General features: G+C 41.8%; 1 protein-coding gene across 1 annotated transcript; it reads left to right on the top strand.

Annotated features, from left to right (window-relative positions):
* Positions 1-5,650: 5,650 nt before the first annotated feature.
* Positions 5,651-15,383, top strand: ISL1 (ISL LIM homeobox 1; the record flags this gene model as incomplete). The annotated part of the gene is made up of 6 exons (XM_079145818.1): positions 5,651-5,740; positions 6,560-6,749; positions 9,417-9,676; positions 11,482-11,768; positions 12,915-13,082; positions 15,267-15,383. The coding sequence occupies exons 1-6, from the start codon at positions 5,713-5,715 to the stop codon at positions 15,381-15,383; spliced, it is 1,050 nt and encodes a 349-aa protein (XP_079001944.1). The 5' UTR covers positions 5,651-5,712.
* Positions 15,384-24,998: the final 9,615 nt, after the last annotated feature.

The following is a 24,998-nucleotide window of genomic DNA, read 5'->3' as shown; positions in this document are numbered from 1 at the left end:
GAGTTCACCCGCTGATTCACCTCCGCGGAGTGGCGGCAGACTTACGGCGACCTCCAAAATTGTCACGAAAATCTCGCAATGACTAGGTATTTACTGGGATTTAGAAGATTTTTGTCCACTGATAGTCTGCTGGTAGAGGCCACCAATAGGCACCCCCCACCCCCGGCCCTTATAAAAACAGCCCTCATCCAAGCACCTCTCAGCTGCACTAAACCTCCCTGACACATTTTAGCGGCCAGTTTAATTCACACAAAGTAGCTGTAATTCTTGACATCACCTCCGCAGCCCGCCGGAGGACTCCAGCCCGGGACACCTTATGATGCCTCTTTTCTTCTTTTTATTTTTATTTTTTATTTTTTTTATTTTAAAGCGCTGATTCTGAGACTTAAGGGAACGTTATTGAGGCATCCTGGTAGATTTCCAGGCTTTCCGCTCCCTCCTTCGCGTGGCTGGTAATTTTCTGCTGCTCCTCCTCCTCCCCCTCTTGACCTCCTCCAAGGTACCTTCGCCTCCCCTCCCCCGTTCATCATCGGAAAAAACCTCCAGCAGGCGAGAGCAACAACTCCTCGGCGTTAAATTCTGAGCTGCCCGTTAGATAAGACCGCAATGGGGGAAAGGGTTCCTTCTTTCTGAAAGAACGATCAACTAGATTTGATTAATTGATGAACTAGACTGAGTTTACTTGCTCGGGATCTCCGAGCTCGAGAGCTCGGGGGTACCAGTGGGTGTTTTGCTAGATTTAGCACGGATCTGATAGATTTCAGCCAAACCGCTGAGGACATGGGGGGGGGGGGGGGGGGATAAAGCATCTTTGCCTCTCTAGGCTCCAGATACCTCCACAAGAATCCAATACATTTAATGAAAGGTTTGCCAAATACAGGGTTCTAGGAGTCCTTGGGCCAGACCTCTTAGTCAGCACATTGCACTCTGGTTCCAACCTGGACTCCACTCAGATCTCAGTTAACAACCGTCTGCTCCTGAACTTTTGGTTCAGGAGAGGAGGGGCAGGGAGAGATTCATTTGAAAAGGGTTTCAGCGGATTTTGAGAAATCATAGTAAATATGTCCAGAAGCACAATTCAAAAGGGGGAAGCAAACTGCTGTCCTCGCTTAACGGAACTCCTCCCGGGAATGAGCTGTGGAACCTCGCATCCTAGACACTGACCTGAGGTTTGTGGCTTCGCCGCTGCCGGGAAGCTGAGAACCAGCAACGAACCGCACAGGAACGCTGCCTTCTTCCAGGCTGTCTCTGCCAGTAAAACAAAACAACAAAAAACAAAAACAGAAACAAAACACACACACACACACACACACACACACACACACACACACACACACACACACACACACACACACACAGGAACGCTGGTGATCCAAACCACTATCTTAACTCAGAATCACAGGATAGGAAACTTCGTGCAGAAAAAAATTTTTTGCTAATTCACCCAGATTGTTTTAACTGGTTAATAAAGCAATTGACACTCAACAAAACCACTTTCACAGCAGGAGTCCTAGGCGGATAAAAAATAAGAATCACAACTAAAGGTTTGTTATTGTTAACAGCTGCCTTTATTATCGCTGCATAGGTTTATTTTATTTTTTAAAGTGAAAGGAAAGAAAAGAAGATAATAATTTCATACCCAATCGTACATGGATGAAGATTTCTTCTCTTTCTCTCTGAAATTAGAGCACTGATTCTCTTGATTCATTCTCATTAAGCCACCAACAACAACTGGAAGAGAGGCAAATTAGGTCTAAACACCCACATCCTGTTCCCAGTGGAATACAAATGGTTAAATCCTGACTCCGTTTAAGTGCATATAATTTTATCTGACCCTTGGACGTGATTAAAGATACCAATGGTTTATATAGCCTTATTCTACATGTTTAGAGGCTACAAAGAAAAAACTAGAAAAGAGAAATGTTATATACATGTATGTATATATATAAATACATATATATGCACATGTATTTTATAGCTATTTTCGAAGCTCAATAAATTTGTTAACATTTCATTTTGACCCCCAAATTAATTGTTCGTGGAGATCAGAAAATAAAAATCCTTCAGATGTATTTTTTTCATCTGACTAGCTCACCCATTGAAACTGGCAGCCTAATTGTTCTCTTTCAAATCTAGTTCTTGTATGGGCTAAACATGGCAACATCCCTGAGAAGAAAATTCCCAACCATATTCATAGATCATTGAAGCCCCTCTTTTCTTGGCCAGTCTTTCTTAGGTGGGAAGGGAAAGCTTTCTCACGGTATATAATTTCTAAAAGAACCAACTTAAAATTCACTTATATCTGTCAGGAGTTGGTAGGGAAGAAGTAAATTCTAAATGTACATTTTTGCTTTTCAAGTGCAATTAAAACCTTTTTCAGTATTTTGGAAAGTTACTTGATTTCATGATGTTTGTTCAGGAATCTGTATCTGGCATTAAGTCTGATCTAGAATGTTTAATTTTAATTAGAGCAGAGGAAGAAAGCTTCGGCCCACAACAAACAGGCATAACAGCTCACTAGGAGGCTTGGATGTAACAGCTGCATTTTGGAAGGTGTGTAAAAGTGCACGTGGGCAGATGCCACAGACTCAAGAGGAACATATTCCCAGCATCTCTATTGTATTCAGACCAGACACTGTAAGGTACATTGGATCGGCCTGGTGTGATTGGTACTAAACTCCATAACTATTTATTCTTCTTTTTGTCTTGTCAGTAGAGAAGATCAAACCAGGAATTCACACCACTGCTGTTTTGAAGGCTATATTTTGGATCTAACAGAATATACAAAGGTCAAAATGAGTCCAATTACCACAGGAGAGTGTCTCATCTCCCCTTTGAACACAAGAGGTCGCTCCTGTGATCGAGCACTCTGGAAAAATATTGCTAATCATACTTTTATGTAATCCGTTTTATGTATTCCATTAAAACACTAAAATTTTTACAGATATATTTGGTACACTAAATCCACATATAGCGATCAACTAAGGAAGTGGGAAGAATCTGTGATCACATTAGAACTTTCAGGTAAAGTGAAATAATGCTACCCACCTAATTTTGATTTTAATGTAAAATGTATTATCAAACACATAAATCTCCAGAGCATACTCATCATGGAACAACATAATTATTTGGTCCCTTCAAGGGGAGTATCTTACGCAGGGGGATCCTTGCTTCTGTTAGTTTAGGAACTTAGAAAATAATGGTTGACAATAAGGGTGTGGGCTAAGCAAAGGAAAACCTGTTGTCTTCACCATTATAGTGAAACCGCTCATCACTGCAGGTTTTCCTTGGAGTCACAAGTCAGATCTTCTTGGAATTGCTATCATTGGCAATAATTCTTTGTAATTGCTTATTGGTTTAGGGAGTTTAAATACAACTCTATGTGTGTGTGTGTGTGTGTGTGTGTGTGTGTGTGTGTGTGTAGGAAGGAGGGAAGGAGGATGGGCAGTAAGGATGTTTTGTGAGTTTCAAGTATAAGTCACCAGGCTTCTGACTGTTTCTGGTGTTTAATTCCATGTTATAAATATGGTATGAGGGAATACATTGGTTCAAGTCCTCTATTTACTTTCTGGTGTTATGGTGGTATCTTTTTTTTACTAGGGTCAACTTGGTTATCTATAAGGGAAACATGCCCATACACTGGGAGACTTGCTTAGTGTAGCGATTACCAATATCAGCTTTACAGAATCAGCTTGACAAAAGGTTCCATGCATACACCAGAGACTAGAAACATGAACTAAAACAAAACAAAACACAACTGGTAAACTTATCAACCTGTATCAATACACTTTCAATTTCACACACGAACTCCATTCCTTGTTAACATAATAAGAATGGAAAAGAAAGGATCCAATTTGAAATCTTCTTTGAGAGAAAACAAAATAAACAAGACAAAAATAATATTATCTACTCTTGGTAAAGCCCCAGCTATGTCAGGAGGAAACTCACGCATTTTAGTTGCTTTTTGGAGCGGTATATCCGTTCAAACCCGGCCATTGCGGCCATCCGAGGGCTCACAAGTCTTATCAAGGGTTAGATCTGGTGAAAGATACAAAGAAAGGAGTTTCCTAACCCCACAGAATCTTCTCGCCGCTGCAAGATACCAAGTTAAACCTTCTACGGCTTGTGTTTGTAGGCTTTTAAAGATAAAATTCGCAGTACCGCTAAATAAGGGATAGCTGTTTATAAGTTTTGGGAGAAATGTAGGAGTTCTTCGTGGCCTTCCTTCACTCTGTCTTTGAGAAACTGTAAGAGATGATGGGAACATGTAAAAAAGATTGAGAAAAGTTACCGGCTTTGCAGCCAACAGTCCTTTCTCTTTCCAGGTAGTTTCCCGAGAGAAAAAGATTATATCCCCTCTTAATGCAGTGAAATGGGTATTTCACTGTTTTTCTATAAGAGACTCCTTCCTACTGGAGCCCCCAGACTAATATAGCTTTTTAAACCTCTAGAAATATACGGAAAATTGTCTTTATAATTATCAAACCAGGACTAGCTAATTGCGCGAGTTTGCTTAAAAACAGGGCAAGAGATCATCAGAGAGGAACTGGACAGTATAAAACCGCTTTACAAACTTTAGGCTACCAGAAGATCATTGCGCTCTTTGGCTTCGCTTTAATTCTAGAGTTAAACTGAAAAGCAGACCTCGCGGGTCAAAAAGAGAGGCAGTCCGCGGTGTCAACTTCGTTTTACCTGTGCGTTTCCAACCTGATTGTCCGCTACGGCAAGAAGAGCCCCTTTCCTCCCACCCCACGATTTTTGGAGATCTGAGGTGGGGGTGACGGGGTAATGGGGTAGCAGTCAGCGAACAATTCCTGTGTCTAATCATCCCATTCCCGTTTCTTCTTTCCCTAGCGAGCCGTAGGCAGCCAGTTCGGGAGTCCCGGCAGCAAAGCCGCGCAAGGCCCTGGGCTGTGCGCTGCAGCATGGGACCAACCGAGCTAAACGCCCTTGTTTCAAGTTCCCCTTTTTCCTAAAGCCCAGGAGGGACCTCGTTAACACGAAGACCTACCCACCAGCCACTCGCCACCGGCGGCAGAAAAGTGAGACCCGCGCTCAACGCAGCCAGCTGACTGTGGGGACCCCAGGAGCGCAGGGCGGAGGAGCAGCGCGACAGGAGGCGAGCGCGCAGGCGGCGCAGCCGGGAAGGAGCAGGGAGGGGCAGGAGGAGGAGGAGGAAAGGGAAGCCAAAAGCCAGAGCAGCGGAGCAGCCAGGCAGCCCGAGCATCGGGGGAGAACAGCCTGAGCCCCGAGCAAGTTGCCTCGGGAGCCCTAATCCTCTCCCGCGGGCTCGCCGAGCGGTCAGTGGCACTCAGCAGCGGCGAGGCTGAAATATGATAATCAGAACAGCTGCGCCGCGCGCCCCGCAGCCAATGGGCGCGGCGCTCGCCTGACGTCCCCGCGCGCTGCGTCAGACCAATGGCGATGGAGCTGAGTTGGAGCAGAGAAGTTTGAGTAAGAGATAAGGAAGAGAGGTGCCCCAGCCGCGCCGAGTCCGCCGCCGCCGCAGCGCCTCTGCTTCGCCAACTCCGCCGGCTTAAAGTGGACTCCCGGATCTGCGAGGGCGCGGCGCAGCCGGGCAGCGGCTCTGAGCCTTGGCAACCCCAGGGTCCACTATTTCCCATTTAGCCACAGCTCCAGCATCCTCTCTGTGGGCTGTTCACCAACTGTACAACCACCATTTCACTGTGGACACTACTCCCTCTCACAGATATGGGAGACATGGGAGATCCACCAAAAAGTAAGAGGCTATTTTACCTTGTGGGGCTCGGTTTGCTGTTCTTGTGCGGGGGTATCTCTTAGGCACGGGTGCAAAGGGTTCTTCGGAGTTGAAGTCATTGCCCAGAGAGAAAGAAAAGGTGGCTTTTCTTGTTGCCGCCACGCCTGCATGCTTGCTGTCGGTTCTGATCTTCGGGAAACTGATCTTACCTTGTGTTTGAATTCTGTGTGTCCTCCCAAAGCCTAGCCTTCTGGTGCTAAGCGGTGATTTCCTCCTCCGGAATTCTGAGCTCTAGGAGAAGGTTATTATGTTGCAAAGGTCTGCCGCACATACAATACCCGGAGATATGATTTAGCATTAGACTTGCAAAAGAGAACGAGTGACAACTGTATTGATGTCTGCTCTTGCTAACAATATCCAGTCCTATGTGCTATTTAAGAGCGTGCTTCATGGAAAATATAGACATCCCTGCGTTCACTTAACGCTTCTAGTCAAAACCTTTTCTTTGACTTGACTTATCCATAATCTTTCCCAATGATTATAGCAAAGAGGGAGGAGGGGGGAAATACAAAATGAGCGGGTTTGATTGCGTGCTAGGCTTACAAATGTAGACTATTCAAATCTGCATTTCACATATATTCCACCTCCTTTTTAAAACGAGTCAAGGTTTTGATGGCACACTTCAATTACCATCCCAAAGTGCAATACTCTTAAAAAAAAGGGGGGGAGGGAGGAAAAAAAACCTCCCAGAGTACACCCTATAAGAGAACGACACTAAAAGTGTGTTTATCTCTGTAGGAAGTAAACGGTTAGTCAATCATGTATTTATTTTCATTTCAGAAAAACGTCTGATTTCCCTATGTGTTGGTTGCGGCAATCAAATTCACGATCAGTATATTCTGAGGGTTTCTCCGGATTTGGAATGGCATGCGGCATGTTTGAAATGTGCAGAGTGTAATCAGTATTTGGACGAGAGCTGTACGTGCTTTGTTAGGGATGGGAAAACCTACTGTAAAAGAGATTATATCAGGTATGCCATTATTCTTCTTCCTTAATTTTGTCAGATTTCTCTGTCTCTCCCCATTTCTTATTTATGTTATTTGGTGTGGCTTTGTCTTTTGGGGAAGTTTGCCTTAATGGAGTGTAGCATGCAAAAGTTGTCCTTTAAGTGTAGTTTTAAAAATACGCTTTTCATTTCACTTTTTAGGGGGAAAAAAGCCCTTCACAGTGGTATCATAAATTGTGTGGTATTAGTAAATTACTCTTGGAATTTGTGATGTCCAAAATATTTCCTCCTTTTGCCTTCCCCTTCCAATATAAACAAAAACATTTAAAGATGAATAAGTTTGGGATTCTAAACTTTAAAATATGGTCGATTTTCACTTTATAGAACAGCGTTATTTATTTATTTGTTTGTTTATTTTAATCCTGTTTATTAGTGACTTAAAAATTCTTTGGAGGTGTCAGTGAGATAGATAAAAGTTTGAAGCATGTTTGGAGATGCAGTTTGAAAAAGCAAATAGACATATTGCCCCTTTTACTATTAGGATAAGAATTCCTTCCTGGGAAATTTCAAAACCAACTGAAATATTCCTTGCAAAACCACCGGAAATTTAATCTTTTTAAATATTAACCCTTTGGTGACATTTGACTGTCTTTTCTTTCTTATCTTATCTGAGCTGATGAATTAGACAGAGCAGATCAAATTGCCCATCATCTGTCTAGGAACAATTGGTATATTTAGATAATTGAACAGCTTCCTTTCTCACATTAAAATCTAGTAACTGATAAAATGAGTGAATTGCCTATTCTGACACAACTAAAACTACATAGGAACTTTCTGAGTTCGTGTTGTTATTGTTCTTTCAATTCACTCTACATGAGGCTTTGCTAGTCTCAAGTTTTCTCTGACCTGTGTAGATATGTCAGAAACTTTGTTTTCTCCCTTAGGAAGCCAGTATAATTTCTAAGAAAATTGTATTAGTTTTAATAACAAACAGAAGAGATATTATCATTGCTGTTATGTTAAGTGGTATTTAAAAAAATTCTCCAGTGGCTATTAATAAATAATTAGTTTTTGTAAGTTGTGTTTTTGGAGCTTGAAAACTTTTGTTGAAGTTTAATTAAGATTCAATATGCAGTCACAATTTTCTCCTGCTCACAGAGTATCCACAATTCTCGTCTTCTTTTTTAAATTGTGAAGAGGAGTTTAATCTTGATAGATAAAGTTGAACAGTGCAGGGAGGGAGGTTTTTTAATACGTAGGGGGATAGTGGGAGGAAGTAGGGGAAGTGGGGTACAGGAAGGGGGAGGGATTTTCTAAATTGTTTGGTCATAGGCAAAGTCCTCATCCTATAAAATGGAAGATCTCACATTGGGTAGGCGGAGGGAGGAAAACTTTTGAATCTACCTTCTAACCTTTGACAAATGAACTGTTTTCTTTTCCCTTTTTCTTTCTTTCTTTCTTCCTTGACTGACATGTGAACTCAAGATTCTGGAAAGGGAGAATTTACCCGCACCTCCAAGAACTTCTTTACTCCTATAGAGATACTGCTTTGCTCAATTGCACAGACCTGCATGTTCCTAATTCTGGATACATACAACTGTGGGAGAACCCAATTGCTTTTTTACTTTCCTCCACTAACTCTGTGTTTGTGTGTGTGCACGCGCTTGTGCACTCACCCTTGGAAATACTGCAGTTGTAAAAGCAGAGCAGAGAGACCACTTGAATTTCAAAATTTTCAGAATCTCCTCCATGCTTTGTGTGTCTCTTTTCCTCCTTCTTTCATTCTCTCTGTAGGAATAGCCAGGTTTCTGTTATTCTGATAGACACTGAGAGGGCCAGGCAGTGCAGCTTTAGATAGAACCTATGAGGATAGTCCCTTGGTAAGGAAAAGACAGCACCGAGGAAGACCTTAGAAGTGAGTCTTTTCATTTTTTAGATTGGTCTTGGCTCTCAAGCAAACTGAAATAGATGTGGATGTTTCCACAACTTGAAAAAGATGAGAGAGCAGATGCAGATTTTTAAAATAATAATAAAAGGAAGAATGGAGAGGGAACTTTCCATTAACACTGTTGCCTATGGAAAACCTTTGGTTGGATAAAGATATGAATGTACAGAACCTCTGGGAACCCTCAGAGGTTTCATTTTGTTATTTTGTGTATTTGTATGTGTTCCCAATGAAGTGGAGTGACAATCCCACTCCCTGGCACCCCCCTTTTTTAATTTTTGCAATATCAGGAATATTTCCAGCCACTGAAATAGAGAAATAAGGAAACAAAAGTGGGGGGCTACTGGTCACCACAGTGCCCCTGAATTCCTTCTGGCAAGTATCTGTAAGGAGAACCCTGAGACTGGTTGCTCCAGCAGCGACCAAGGTTTTGAATCCATCGTTGAATTTTCCTTGTTTCGGGTTGGGTGTTCTGAATTAAGACGTACCAACTGAGACACAGGTTCTTGGGAAAGGAAAAGGGAGAGGAAGAAGGAGAAGGAAAGAGGTGGAGGGAATGGAGAGGAGAGAGGTTTCATTTCTATTCTCCCGTTTCCATGCTTCTGTTTGGTAATACTGATTTTTCTGGGCATCTCAGGGGCTTACAGCCTAGATCACTGACGATCTTGGGCCAGGGCAGTACCTGCCTGAAGTGATCCCCTCTCCTTATGCTTCTTCTCTTCTCCCCCTGGTCGGTCCCTACGCAGGTTGTACGGAATCAAATGCGCCAAGTGCAGCATCGGCTTCAGTAAGAATGACTTCGTGATGCGCGCCCGCTCCAAGGTGTACCACATCGAGTGTTTTCGCTGTGTGGCCTGCAGCCGCCAGCTTATCCCCGGGGACGAGTTTGCGCTGCGGGAAGATGGGCTCTTCTGCCGTGCGGACCACGATGTGGTGGAGAGGGCCAGCTTGGGCGCCGGCGACCCTCTCAGTCCCTTGCATCCAGCACGGCCGCTGCAAATGGCAGGTACTTCTCAGCCCTAAGTCAGACCCGCTTGGGGAGGCAGAAGCACTGGGCTAAGTCAGTGCTGCCCGACACTGCCCTGGCGGCCACAGCAACCCTGGTAGCCACAGGGTGATCGCAACACCAGACTTGCAGTTAAATGAAGTGTTATACATGCTCTGCTCTTTTGCAGCAAGGTTCAGTACACACACTGTCTGCCTTGACGCCGCAACCACACCTACATGTCTGTGTGTCTATATATGGGTACACAGGAATACAATGCCACTTGTGCTCACATGTATACACAAGCCCAAACAGTACTGTCAGTTTACCCTGGCTTCCAAACCATAGCTTACTGAAAAGGGCTTCAGCTCCCCGCCAGGTATTCTCTGAGCTGCCTAATTAAAGGGGTGGAGTCCTAGGCTCTTGGAGCTTCCTTTAACCCACTGAAGGAAGCTTAGAGAGCCCTAAGTCATTTATCCTACCAAATTTATTTTTCCTTGAGAATTACTCCCCACTCTGAAACATTTTTAAATTTTTACTTTATCCTTTTGTAAGAGAATTGGCCCAGAAAAGAGAGGGTCTTAATAACTACAGGCCACAGTGCAGAGCTGTAATTTAAAACTGTCAACAAGCTAATCTGCAGTAATTGAATTTTAAAGGGAGTCTGCCTCTTTAAACCATTCATTCTATGTGATTCGGTGAGAATTTCATCTTCAAGCCTGTTGCTGTAGCTCTAAATTGACCCCATAGGTGTTGGCCTGACCCCAGGGGATCATGGAAGGTGCAGGATTTCTACCATATAGATCAGAGGGTCAGTTCCCTATAAAGGAGAGTAGAAACAGAGCAAAGTTGGCCAGTACCAAGGCTCTGTTTCTGTACCTGCCCTCTAGTCCTCAGTAGATTTGCAACCCTTGCCCCTCCCCCACACCATGTAGTTTTAAAGTATCAGTACCCACTATACTGGAGATGAGGAAGAGACAGCTCTTCCCTCTTACCCGCAACTGGTCCCTTACTGGCAGCTTTAAGAATTCTGTCCTGAGGGATTTGTGAGTAGCTTGTATCAGGGCAAAGCCAAGGGTGGGAAATACAGAGGAGACCAGAATACTGGAGGTTGGGGTGTGTAAGCACAGCGTTTCCCAGTCAGTTGTTTATCTCTAATGGATGCAGCTCAATAGAGTTTCAGTTTTCTTTCGCTCAGGGTCAGCCCTCCTCTACTGAACATTGAACATCCCATTTTGATTTAGTACTAAAAAGACTAGGGACTGGAGAGATGGTCGAAATATGGGATTTATTTATTTATTTTTATTTTTATTTTTGCCTGTTAAAAGGACTGTCCTCTGGGACTATATAGTTCAAGGCTTTCTAGCGGAATTCTGGACCTTCCCTTTGCAGACATTCTGACTGTCACTAGGATGTTCTGTATTTCCTCCCCTGGTACCCTCTATGGCCTTCACCCAAGAGGAAACTCCCAGTATGGAAATGGGGGTGCTTATTGTAATCTGGGCCCAGTCTGGATATGGGGAAAGGGGAGGAAGGAGGAAAAGGAAGACTGAAAATGTCGTCCTCGATGTGAGCTGGGGGAACTGATCCGGAGCCGCCCTTCCCTTGGCTGAGGCTGTGTTGACATGAACAGGGGTGAGGGCTGTGTTCAGACCTGTATTACTCAGCATTAACCCCTGCAGATTACAGAGCACAAATGAGATTTTATTCTGCTTTGCACCCTCCTCACCCCACCTCTGCTGTCCCCAGAGCTCCTGAGCGGCCTGGCCTAGCTGGCTGGTGAGCTAGTGGCCTGGACTGTTCTCATGGTGCCCCTTGCCCCACAGCGGAGCCCATCTCTGCTCGGCAGCCGGCCCTGCGGCCCCATGTCCACAAGCAGCCAGAGAAGACCACCCGTGTGCGGACTGTGCTGAACGAGAAACAGCTGCACACCTTGCGGACCTGCTATGCCGCCAACCCCCGACCTGATGCGCTCATGAAGGAGCAACTAGTGGAGATGACAGGCCTCAGCCCCCGTGTGATCCGAGTCTGGTTTCAAAACAAGCGGTGCAAGGATAAGAAGCGGAGCATCATGATGAAGCAGCTACAGCAGCAGCAACCCAATGACAAAACTGTGAGTGGCCCTGGGGCCCAAGCAGGGAACTCAAGCAGAAGGAGGAAGTGCAGAGCCTTTGTGTGTCTAATCTGGTTTGCGCCAGTTTAAGTGCAATGGGGTGGCCCTCCTATCCCCAGCTCCATCAAACTACAGATCAAAGTGGCTGGGGGAGGCACCCTGCTGCCCACCTTGTGCTGATCTGAGCACGAGGCAGGTTAGAGAGGCCCCTATCAAAGTGATAGGGCTCACATCCCGGTGGGTGGGCTCAGGCCCTTACCCTGACCAACATATGAACTTGAAGGACTCAATTGCCCCCTCCAAAGGTAGGTGACAATGAGGCATTGGGGACAATCAATTCCTCACAAGGAGTAACACCTCAGGTGTCAGTCTAGATCCTGGGACCTGGGGACTAGTCCTGCTGCCAGCCTCCTGGGCCTATCTTCACCACCTTGAGGCTGGAAAGGTCCCCTCAGTGATCCCCACCCCCACTACAGAGCACCCTTCACTCCTGGTGGAGCCTAGACCTCCACAAAGGCGTCAGGCCACTGGCACTATTATTCAGGGCAGCACCCCACTGCAGGCTTCCTGGTTAAGTTAAGCTAAAGAGTTTATTTCTTTCCTTTTTTTTTTTTTCTTTCTTTTTACTACTTGGCCCTATTTTTAAATGCCATAAAACCTGCTGTCATTAAACTTGGCAGGCTAGCCAGGGTACTTTGTAAGTTGGTTAGTGTATAATAGCACAATAGCTGCCAGACTCAAAAGCTGGGGAGTGGGGGCTAGCTCTGGGAGGAATGCTGCTTGGAGAAAATCTGCAACTGACTGAAACTGCCCAGATCCACCATGTCCTAAGGCAGAAGGGAGAAAATTTGGCTTGTGAAAGCCCATAGTTGGAATTGGGGATCAGCTTCTAAAGGAAGGGGGAAAATGACAATCAAAGTAGAATTTGTTTCAAGAAGGTCTAGGTAGACCAAGTAGAACAGACTACAGAAGTAGAAAAACAAAACTGAAATCCAGCTCATATCCATAGGTACAGCAGATTAACTGAGTCAATAAAGGGCCACTATAGAGATAAGATAATACCCAGGTATATTTGCTTAGCCTGTGCAGACAATGGAGGGAGGGAGTTTGCTCATTAACATGTTGGGATGGGGGGGTCATTCACAGAATATCCAGGGGATGACAGGAACTCCCATGGTAGCTGCCAGTCCAGAGAGGCACGACGGTGGCTTGCAGGCTAACCCAGTTGAGGTGCAAAGTTACCAGCCGCCTTGGAAAGTACTGAGCGACTTCGCCTTGCAGAGTGACATAGATCAACCCGCTTTTCAGCAACTGGTAAGTGTCAGCTCACAGACAGAGAAGAGTGAATTCCCAACAGAAAGGGGATTCTGGTTTAACTGTCACATACTGAAAGATTCTGGGGGAGGGTAGTCCCTGACCCCAGGGTTGGGGGAGAGGAGAGGGGGTGTGGTAGTAAAGAGAAGGGGGGCTAATGCGAGGAAAACAAACCTCTTGTTTTAATGAGACTGCGTAATTTGACTCCATAGGTTGAATTTTTTTTTTTTTTTTTTTTTTTTTTTTTTTTTTGTCAGATGTGCTTTTGGGGATTAACTTCAAGGTACCCAACTAGATGACTTGGGTGAAAAGAGATGCATAGGGCTGCAAAATTGGGCACTGTAGACTTTTAGAGTTTGCAGGGACTTTAGAGATCACCTTGTCATTTGATTCAACAATCATTACGTTTGTTCCCTCTTCAACATCTAGAGAACAGGATATTTCAGAGCTCAGTTCAAAGTGATTATAATACATATGCAATGTTATAATATATAATCAATGTTATTGATAAGCAGCAGGCACATGTCTAGGTACAATTTTCAAATACATCAGGAAAGATATTAATTATTCAAATAGTTGACCGACACTTTTTATTACTGTATCCCTTTCTTGGGTAAAAAAGACTGCTTAAACATTTTTTAAGTATATGAGTTCAGATGTCACATAGTCATATATTGTGGTGGCATTTATATCTTTACCAGTCAGAGTACTTATTTAATCCTGGGAAACCTATTTTAGCATTAATACATTTTATACATCCAGAAAAGATAATTATTTCACCTTTTAACATCCAAAAGACTTAAAAGGTCAAGATAAATAAAAATATTAAGTATGTGTCCTTTGTAATATGGTATGTACATATACTTAAGAGTCCTTTTCTTTCCTTTTTAACATTAAGTACATCCCCAGTCCTTTTTGTTTTTATTTTGAGACAGTCTCACTAAGTGGCTGAGAGTCTTGCTATATTACTGAGACTGGTCTCTAGCTTGTGATTCTTCTGACTCAGCCTCTCAAGTTGTTGGGATTATAGGCATGTGCCACCACATCTGGCTTACAATTTTTTTCTTAGTGTCATCAACCCTATGAAATCCTATCTTATAAAACAGGAAGCTCTATCCTAAAAGCATGATCCACCCTGGAGCAGTAAAGCTAAAGCACTAGTAAAGGACAGTTTTTTACCCTCCTGTTTACCCAGAGGGCATTTACTTCCTGGGTATCATCAGTTAGTAAAGGGCCAGAGGCAAGTGATTCAAGGGCTTGGCCCCAGGCTCGTCTGTAAGTGGGCCAGGCAAACGGTAGGCAAATTTGAGAAGTCCATCCATTGACCTCACAATGGGAAAGTTTAACAGAGTAGAAAGGAAGGTAGGTAGACTTTGAAACTAGAAAAAGAGCTTAAGTTAAAGTTATTAATCTGATAAGTTGTTTGAACAAAATCCTGAAGGAAGGTAAGGAGAGGGCTCAGGACAGCCAGATGTTTGCACCTTCTGAAACTTTAGTGTTAGGTAAGAGCAGTAGAGGGGAAGCTGAGGCAGGGATCCGGCGTGGTCACCTAAGGAGGTTTACAACGGTACTACAGTGCTTTTCCTTTTAAAAGAGCCAGATATTTATCATATGAGCACATTATAATATATGGATCTCCTCTATGAAAGAAGAGCTCCATTGGGTGACTGGGGGTGGAGGGACGGGGAGAAAGAAGCAGCAGGACCAAGGAGGAAAACCCATACTGTGAGTCCTCTAAGGAGTTATTTTCTGCATCTCCCAGTCACTTGATCTGAATTTTCTAACTCAAAATGAGAGGTTTTGATGCCTAGAGACTGAGAACTCACCTGCTCCCAGGGCAACATGTTGCCAGCAGGATTATTTTATTTAGAGCATGCATGGTAGAGTTGTGATACCATTTTAGAGTGGGAAACACATTTGTTCTTAAATAATTTAATGCAACATAATGTTGGGAATTGGGAATTCAGTTTGAGTTAAAACAGGTCTTTGAGAAGATGGAAAAGTGAATTTCTTTTCAATTTTTCTTCATAGGCTTTCTAAAAGCCTGTTAAAATTCTATTACATATGTATCTACATGTCCATCTATTTACACAAACATTTGCACATACATACACAATATGATGAGTTTATTTTTTATGGATACTATTACAGCCTCCTTTATTTATTTCTCAACCTTCCATGCAGGTCAATTTTTCAGAAGGAGGACCAGGCTCTAATTCCACTGGCAGTGAAGTAGCATCGATGTCCTCTCAACTCCCAGATACACCTAACAGCATGGTAGCCAGCCCCATTGAGGCATGAGGAACATTCATTCAGATGTATTTTTTTTTTTCCTCTTGGAGAAAGTGGGAAATTATAATGTTGAACTCCGAAACTAAAGTATTTAACGACCCAGTCAATGAAAACTGAATCAAGAAACGAATGCTCCATGAAATGCACGAAGTCTGTTTTAACGACAAGGTGATATGGTAGCAACACTGTGAAGACAATCATGGGATTTTACTAGAATTAAAACAAAACCCAAAACCCAACATACACTATTCAATGACCTTAGGAGTACTGAAGAAAAAAAAAAAAAAAGACGTTTTTAAAACGTAGAGGATTTATATTCAAGGATCTCAAAAAAAGCATTTTCATTTCACTGCACATCTAGAAAAAAAAAAAAAAAAAGCAGAAATAGAAAATTTTCTAGTCCGTCCTAATCTGAATGGTGCTGTTTCTATATGGTCATTGCCTTGCCAAACAAGAGCTCCAGCAAGATCAGGAAGAGAGACTGGCCTCCTTGGCTGGAAAGAGTCCTTTCAGGAAGGTGGAGCTGCATTGGTTTGCGATGTTTTTAGTTGACTTTAACAAGGGGTTAATTGAAATCTGGGGTCTCTTAGCATGTCCTATAGCTGATTTCCTTTTTACTTTTGTCCCTCTCTCTCTCTCTCTCTCTTTCTCTTTTTCTCTCTCTCTTTTTTTTGAGATCCATCCTCTATCAAGAAGTCTGAAGCGACTTTAAAGGTTTTTAAATTCAGATTTAAAAACCAACTTATAAAGCATTGCAACAAGGTTACCTCTATTTTGCCACAAGCGTCTCGGGATTGTGTTTGACTTGTGTCTGTCCAAGAACTTTTCCCCCAAAGATGTGTATAGTTATTGGTTAAAATGACTGTTTTTTTTTTCTCTCTCTGGAAATAAAGAGGAAAAAAGGAAACTTTTTTTGTTTGCTCTTGCATTGCAAAAATTATAAAGTAATTTATTATTTATTGTCAGAAGACTTGCCACTTTTCATGTCATTTGACATTATTTTTTGTTTGCTGAAGTAAAAAAAGATAAAGGTTGTATCGTGGTCTTTGAATTATATGTCTAATTCTATGTGTTTTGTCTTTTTTCTTAAATATTATGTGAAATCAAAGCGCCATATGTAGAATTATATCTTCAGGACTATTTCACTAATAAACGTTTGGCATAGATAAATAAATAAACGCAATGATTCAGGGTCCCTCTTTTATATGTTTATTAGCAAGATTTTATATGTCTGAAATTAAGGATTGCATGTTGAATTGGGGTAAACCGATATACAGTAGGTGTGATATTGTATTGCAAGCTGTTAAAGTCGAGTTTGCAAGTTTGGGTTTCAGTAGTTGGATCAAAGTTGATTGGAAGAAGAAGCCCTTAGCTCTCCGCTGTGATAATGTTACTGGCTTTGTGAAAATGAGATGCTGTTCTGCCCCCTACCTTTTCCTCCTCCTGTTTTTTTTTTTTTTTTCCTTCCCCATCCCATCCATCCAGCCACCCTCCCCCCAGAGGGTCCTGCTTAAAATAGGTTTTGATTTGAAGTCACTATCTTATTTTCTTAGAGTAAGTGCTTTATACCAAAGTCTCCTGCTTAGGATTGTTGAAATGATCCGTATTTCCAAATATAAGCTCTTGCAAAGAGAGAGAGACTTTCTGCCTAGCCAGTGAGGTATGACCATTATTTACTAGTGGCGGCTGTCAGCAGATTGAGAAATGCTGCTTTATTTGCGCAGAAGGAACAGGAAGAGAGAGGAGGAGTTTTCTTGGGCAATTCTCAGCCCAGTCGATGTTTGCATTTTCTTACCTCGCTGCCTTCCCCACCCACATAAATCCTTCTTTTCTAACTTGAATTACAAAAACCCTGGAGAGGGTGACTGACGAGGGAGAGGGTGGTCGGGGAGAAACGCCACAGATGTTCTGTTGGAGAACGGCCTTTTATGGAGTAGGGGACAGGGTCGTGGGCTTTGTGGGCCCCCATGGGGGATTGTAGTTAGGTGGTGTGCTCTTTGGGACAGGACCCCCACTACCCGCACTGGGCCTCATGTAGCAATAGTTCCTGCCTGACAGCATCCAGTGATAGATAATTGGCACTGCCCAAAGTTGGGCTTCCCCGTTCTTCTTCGTTTGCGGACATGGAGTTAGGACTGGGGCTCCGCTCTGTTCCCTCTCCCGCTCTCCCCACCTTGTACCACACCCCGGGGTGAGGATGATACTTTGGCTCTTTGCACACTGAATTCATTTGTATGCGCGAGTGCAAAGCAGTCTTCAGTATCTACAACTGTTAATAAATGCGAAAACTATCGTGCCCTAATCGCGTGACGTGTGGCGAGTTACCCCTTCCGGCCCCTGGCAGGGATCAGGGTGGAGGCCGAGCTGGAGACCCCGCGAGCGCCCCGGCCCCCCAGCTCTCCAGTCGCTTTCGCCCTCTCCAAATCTGCCGCAAATCAGGAAGGGAGCCTCAATTAGGCTTTTGTTTGGCATCATTCTACATAACGGGTTAATTACAGGCTCTAACGTGGGGGCAGAGAGAAAACAAACTTTGCATTGAAAACGTTACAGTGCATTAGACATGCCCGTTGATTACTTTGATTGTTGTGTCTAATTCTTGACAGAGGGGTAATAATTTGGCCAGCGGTAATAATGGCTTGTAGTCCTCTGTTGAGAAAAACAAGAGTTATGTCTTATCTCACACGCATCTTCTCCCGGAAAACCACCCGCCCCTCTCTTTCTTTTCTCTCCTGTCTCCCTCCTCTAATCTCTTGTCACCGGACTTGACTCTTTTAGTTTCCTGTTTGATATATCTATTGGTTTGCCTTTTCGGTTTTCTTTTTTTTCTCACCGTGAAGCCGGCGTGACTAATAAGCATGTGCAAGGATGGCATATCCAACACGAATATCTTGTCATGTTGGTAAAGTTACTGATCCGCCCAAGCCCCAAGTGAAAACCATTGAATCCACTTCCCCAGCCATAACCTCTGGTGGGCTCTCAGGACCTAGAGATGGAAAACAAAACAAAACAAAACAAAACAAAACAAAACTTTATTTAGACTCTGAATGCAATGGAAGGATTTGAGGTACACATCTTTGTCGTCTTTTTTTTTTTTTTTTTTTTTTTTCCCCTCTCCTGGCAATGATTTCTAAGGTTAAGGATATGTGTGTATATGCGTGCAGTGTGTGATGTTTCACATATATAGATGTCAGTTTATTCTGGAGTACACGGCTTGAATTTAAGGAAAGTAATTTAGGAGGGGGTGATGAATGATTTGGTTTCACTTGCTAGGTTCAAGATATTTGTTGCCTGATGACTGAGAGTGGATTGATGGGTCGATAGCATTCTACTTCTTGTATTATTCATATGAAAGGTGTGTCTTCCCCTTCTAGACTCCTCAGCATGCACTCTAAATTGTGTAGCTGAAATGTCTTATTGTTTGCAAATCATCTCTTGCACATATTCTCCTTTTCTCTGAACACCTCTGGAGACTGAGTTTTGAGCTTTGCTCTTCTAATGAAATTCCTTCTGTTTGTTATTATCTATCATCTTTTCTCCTTTATTACTCTGAATCCTTCCTTCTGGACATTATGACTCATTTCCTCCAGCTTCTGCAAGCTAAAATTTAATGCAACCAAACCCATCTTGGATGCTCCCTTGGAATTAGGGGTTTCATATCAGTCCTAAAGACAAGATATTTCTTTCTAGATTCAGAGCAATAATATCTTCTAATTCATTCTATTGTATCACTTTTTCCCTTTCATCAGAGGTAACTGGTTCTTCCTACTATTAAAAAAAAGTTCTCTTTTAAGTAAAAGTCATATATGAAGACTTTTTTTTCCACCCTTGAAATAACATTTCTGGTTATTTGTGATTCTATATGGCTGTGTGTGCCCACTTGCTCATTGATAATTTTTTTGTTTTTTGAGTTCAAGATTAAATACATGATGCTCTCCTGCTGTTTACCCTGATCAAATCCTTATACTCATCTTGCTGACCTCTTTTCTGGTCTGTGTTATCCTTTTAACTACCAGCTAAAAAGACAATGTGCTTGCAAGTTACTTTAATCATACTTTGTATTTCCCTAGCACCTTGAATTTTTAAGCCACAAAAAAGATCTCCTTGAAATATAACTATTTTAAATCCCATGTAGATTTACTTAGGATTTCTCTTTTTTCCTCAGTAAAGAAGTAAAAAAGTTTTCAGTCTCAGTGCAAACCTCCCAAAGAGCTGTTTGCATGATATCCAGCCACTTTGAATTTTTAATCTCATCCCTAAAAAAAGTAAACTAAGCAGAAAGCATTCATTTTCTTATTTGTGAAGTTCAGTTTAGTCAACTTTGGCAAAGGAGATTTATAATCAAATTAGGCATTAATTTAATTAAGGACTATTTACTTTCTTCTAGTCAACAATTAAAGATTATATCGCAATAAGGCAAGTGGAATTTTCTTTGAGGGTGCTGGAAGGAAGAGAAAAGGAATGATTTTTGTGCCTTTATTTAAAAGATTACTTTAGAAAATGGCCCCAAATCTAGAATTTTCATTGCAGATTTGAAGTAACTTGTACAGTGTGAGTCGGTGTTTTAAAGCTAAATTGCAAATAGTTAATTCAAGGCTCTGGCAGCCGATTCTGTTTACTGATCTTTTCTGATTGTTGTTTTCTTGATAACCCAGCAAGCCACTGAATGGCTGTTTGAGTCTAGGCGCCACAAACATAAACTTCACAGCTTACAATGTCCCAAGCCCTGATGGAGGATCTCTCCACACCTCCCGGAGACTTCTGAAGTGTAGACAGAGAAGTTGGTTCACAAGGAGTGAAGGAGGGGGAGGGGCGGCAGGGAAGGCTGCTGAGTGCCGCGAGCAAGGCTACTATCACTTCCTTTAATTTTTATGATGCTTAAGCTGTTGGCTCCACGAAGTCAGTTTCTGAGCCTTTGAAAGCCAGTCTTTTCCTTTAACTGTACCGAAGATACCTCGATTCTATTTTTTAAAAGAATCATTTGGATGTCTTTTCTGCTTAATTATTCCTCTGTAAAAGCGCTCAGCATTTATAAACAAATGCATTCTAAAAAGACAATAATGCCCCTCCCCCAAAGCAGGCGCACAGGTTGGGGAGAAGGAGGTGGTCTAAATTGCTTTCCGTCAGGTGGGGAGGAAAGATTGACCCGCCCTTTCCGAGAGAGTCCGCTCGGCCCGAGAGCTGCCTGTTTCTTCTCTGGGATCCTCTTTTTCATTCTGTTGATCAAAAGTTCGTGTTCATTTTGGAGGGATGAACTTGGCTACCTATTTCTGCGGGTTGTGCTGGTGGCGTTCCCGCAGCGTGCGTTTCCCACGTTCAGCGGGCGGGGCAGTGGCTGTCTGCACTCGAGTTGGGGGGGAGAGTGTGGCAATGGGGGGAATCTTCACACTGGTCTAACCAGCCCCGCCACTCCCGCGGGCAAGTCAGCCCTTGATCCCTTAAAGAAGGGACCATCGTCGTGGTCCGGGAGAGGAAAAAAGGGTGTTTCTGGGCCCTTCTCTTTCAGGAGTTGATCAGGTTGGCAGATCTGGAGGGCTAATCCAAACAAGGCGCTTGACTTGTGAGGTCGCGAGTCTAGACAGAGCTGGTGGCTCGGCGGCTCCTTATCTTTCCCTGGGATCAGCCCAAGAGGCGCTCCCCGGCCCACTGCACTCGGCTCGCCCGGGCCGGGAGCCACCGCGCAGCGCAGACGGCACAACAAACACAGCACCTGAGCCTTTACAGCTCTCTTTATTGTTTAATGGAGAATGCTGCGAAACATTCATTTGTCTTCTCCGCCCCACGAACCCAGCCGCTTTGTGGCCACAAACGCTGAGTGGGGGCGTGCGCCAAAGCCAGGCAGGTCCCCAAGCTGGACAGCGAGGGACCGTTGGCTCAGACACCGCGCGTGTGAATGCGCACCGCCCTTCTATCCCTGACCCCTCCGGCTGGGGAGAGCCTTCGGGAAAACCATCCGCTGCCTTTCTTTTGCTTGAGAGTTTTGAAGCAGTGAGTGGAGGCACAGTGGGGAGAAAGCTTAGGCGACGTGTCTTGCACTAATCCAGTATCTCCTCTTGCTGCCTGGAAATGACAGTTCAGCGCTAAAACCATTTATGGCTTGCGGGGTCAGTGGGTTCTGACTCAGGGCGATCAATAAAAACATTTAGTTCAGTAATAAGCTGCGTTTTTTTTTTTTTAATTTTTTTATTTTTATGTACCCAGAAAGATGCGTCACCATCTTGGACAGGGTGTCCCTGGGCAACTGAGTGCCCTTTCTCCCCCGCCAGCACAAACAAGTGGCATGTGACTTTCCACTGTTTTCCTGACCACTTCACTGGGCAAAGCATGGAAGCCTTGGTCTTCCCTAGAGAAGCGGATGCCGCCATCCACTTGGGAGCAGGGAACCACTGGGACGATCTTGCAATGCCCTTTTGGAGTAACACATAGCTAACCTTGGGGATTTATAATCAAGGATTTTGTAGCTCGAATATCAAGTTAATTGAATGAGATTGTTAATTATAATTTTACTAATTCCCTATGGATTTTTGTCTTGTTTCAAAGGGGTGTTCTAGTTAACATCTTGTTACTTGCTATTCTAGTTTGCAAACATTATGTATATGTGTGGATGTTTGTGTATCATTGTCACTGAGGAGTAGATAATATTGCCTCTGTTTGAAAACTAGCCATAGGTGTAGGTGAGAATAATTTGATTACGTGCTTAACTTAGTGTTAATGCAAACATCGCCTTCTTCCAGTTTGGGTGACTTTTCAAATCCACAACTTCATGCTTTTCCTTGCTTGTTCTCTGTATCACAACTGTGTGCCACCACAAATTAGTAAAACAAGAAAAAACTCAACTTTATGAAATTGAAGAATTTCTGTAGGGAGGTTTTCTTTAAAAAAAAAAAAAAAGAATAATCTTTTTCTGGAAAAGCATCCTTAAACAGTAACTCAGACACTGACTTTTCTTTTTCTCATGGGTAAAAGTTGCTGTTTATGTTGACCTGTCACAAATACAATGTGTTGTTTGAAACTTGTGAAACTTAGCAGGTATATAGAGATAATATTAGACAGGCCACTGAATATGATAAAGTAAAATATGGTGAGAATTAAATTTTAAGGGCTGGTGAATGATTTTACTTTTTCCTAATAGCTTTTAAATTAATATTTCTTCAAAATGTTTTATGTTTTCTCACAGTTTGATGATATAAAACAACAAACTGTTTAATGCACAAAAAAGGTGGGATTTACAGTTTCCTTGTACAGGTTTTATCTTGCAGTTATTTTAGTAATTTAAATTACTCATATCCTCAATTTGTTTTAAAATTTATTTATTAAAAATATTGCCTATACCTGGTTAAAATGTTTTGTCTTAAAATTTTCAATGATTATTTATTAGGCCAATTATTAATTTTTATTAAACACAGGAGATTGACTTTAATTTTTAAATTTTTAATAGTTTCTTATTTGCTCTGATTTTCTGTATATAAAATTATATAAACTTTAAATAAAATTTACTTCTTCTTTTTCAATCTGAACACATTACTTTCTTTACTTTTTCTTGCCTAATTGCACTGACTAGAAATGACTTTAATTTTAATAAAGTAAATCTTTGTCAGATTTTTGTAATGATTAGAAGAAAATAGAAAAATTATGAGTTAGATTTGTTAAAAATATATGCTTTGAAACAGTGTATAGTATTAAAGTGAAGAATATTTTATGGACTCAGGTACAAAAATTTCATTTAAACTCTGAAGATATAACTTATGGTAATTTAACATTTTATTTCAATTATCTAAGAATTTTGGTAATGGAAGATTACTTTTTATAAAAAAATACTTGAAATAAAAATAACTTGGCAATTGAAATAACATTTAAAACAATTCACAAAATAAACAACTGTATTTGTAAAGTACAGTAATTTATTTCCACTGATGTGGGAAGTCTCCTGTCTAAAAAAACAAGTCACCTGTGGAAAATGTGAATTTGCAGTTTCTGCAAAATAAACCTCTCAGTAAACTCTAAAGTCATTCATTTACTTTCCTCAGTAATAGAGGGAAATGTTTTGGAGTTTGCTGCTTAGAATTTATATGATTTTATATATATAGGAAATCAGAGCAAATAAGAAACTATCAAAGTACATTTCATATTTTTAAGACTATAATGTGTCTTTTTAGTTTTTATAACTTCAAAGACATTAATTGCTCTTGCATTTTATACATGGGGAAATTTCTCCCCATTTACCAGAAGTTGAACACTTGGATAAAAGATGGTATATTGCCAATAAAAACTCACCTGTAGTTCTATTCTCCCATCAGTATGAACTCATAAGTATCATTAATGTTAATGGAATACGTCCTTGTAAGTCATGTGCAAGAAGGGTCTTAGAGATATTTCAATCGGCAAAGTCTTTATAGCAGATACACTGGGGCTAAAACAACCTAAGGAATGATTCTGATCACCTCTAGGCCTGGATAATATTTAGTCCCACAAGTAAAAATAAATGAATGAAATGGAAGGATTAGAATTGACTTTAAAGTCAAATGCATTATATATACACACGTATATATATTTAAAAATGCATTTTATATATATTTTAAAAATTGCATTATATGTGTGTGTGTGTGTATGTATGTATGTATATATATATATGTTTTAAAAGTCCTGGAAATATTTTAGGAGTAGCTCCTAATTAATTCTTCAGAAATTTTACTGCCAGGCAAATGGTATAGCTGCTTTATCACAGAAATCTAGAACCAAAGTTGATATATACTGCTTACTTATCCTATATATAGAAAGTTGTTTCTATTGAATTATTTACTGAAATTTGAGTGATGTTTTGTTTATGTGCGCTCTTTTTGTTGTGGCGGTACACTATATGAAATCAGTCTTGTGGATTAATGTATGCATCTGTGATGTGTGTTATGGCAGCCTCTGACTGTGGCATAGAGTTTTCTCTAGGGCAAAGCTAAGTGACTGGTATTAGACTAGAATCAGTAACATTACAGAGTCAAGTGATGGTCCGAGAGTATAAATGATGAATGCTGTTCCTCTTGAATGTTGTTTTAGTTATTCAAGTAAAAAATCATCTAAGATTACTGTACACACTAAGAATAGTTTCAATCTTTATAGAAAATATTAAGAAAGGAGTCAGTTTATCCTAGAGCAAGAGTGCATAGTAGTTGCTTCTGCCACGGAATAACACTTTTCTGTCTGTAAAGCACTTTGCAATCATTAGTTATGCATGAGACGTGCCAGAGCCCGTTTTCCTAATGACCTCAGTACATGTGTTCTCCACACGATTCTCAGTTCCCTTGTCTTTCCTTCATAGATGAAATAGCAAAGCACCAAAGAAGCAATACTACATCTTTATATTTTCCTTTTTTAGTTTTTGGCACCAGATATTGAAACCAGGAGCACTTAACCACTGAGCCATTTATTTTATATTAAAAAAATATAAAATATTTATTTAATATTTATTTATTTTTTATTTCTAGAGAGGGTCTTGCTAAGTTGCTTAGGGCCTCACTAAGTTGCTGAGACTGTCCTCAAATTTATGATCCTCCTGCCTCAGCCTTCCAAGTCACTGGGATTACAGGCATGTGTCACCTCACCCAGAGCAACTTTATTTTGAGAAGAGATCTTGCT

Source organism: Sciurus vulgaris, assembly GCF_902686455.1.
Source record: "Sciurus vulgaris genome assembly, chromosome: 6".
Taxonomy (NCBI): Eukaryota; Metazoa; Chordata; class Mammalia; order Rodentia; family Sciuridae; genus Sciurus; species Sciurus vulgaris.
This window is presented reverse-complemented; position numbering and strand designations above follow the sequence as displayed.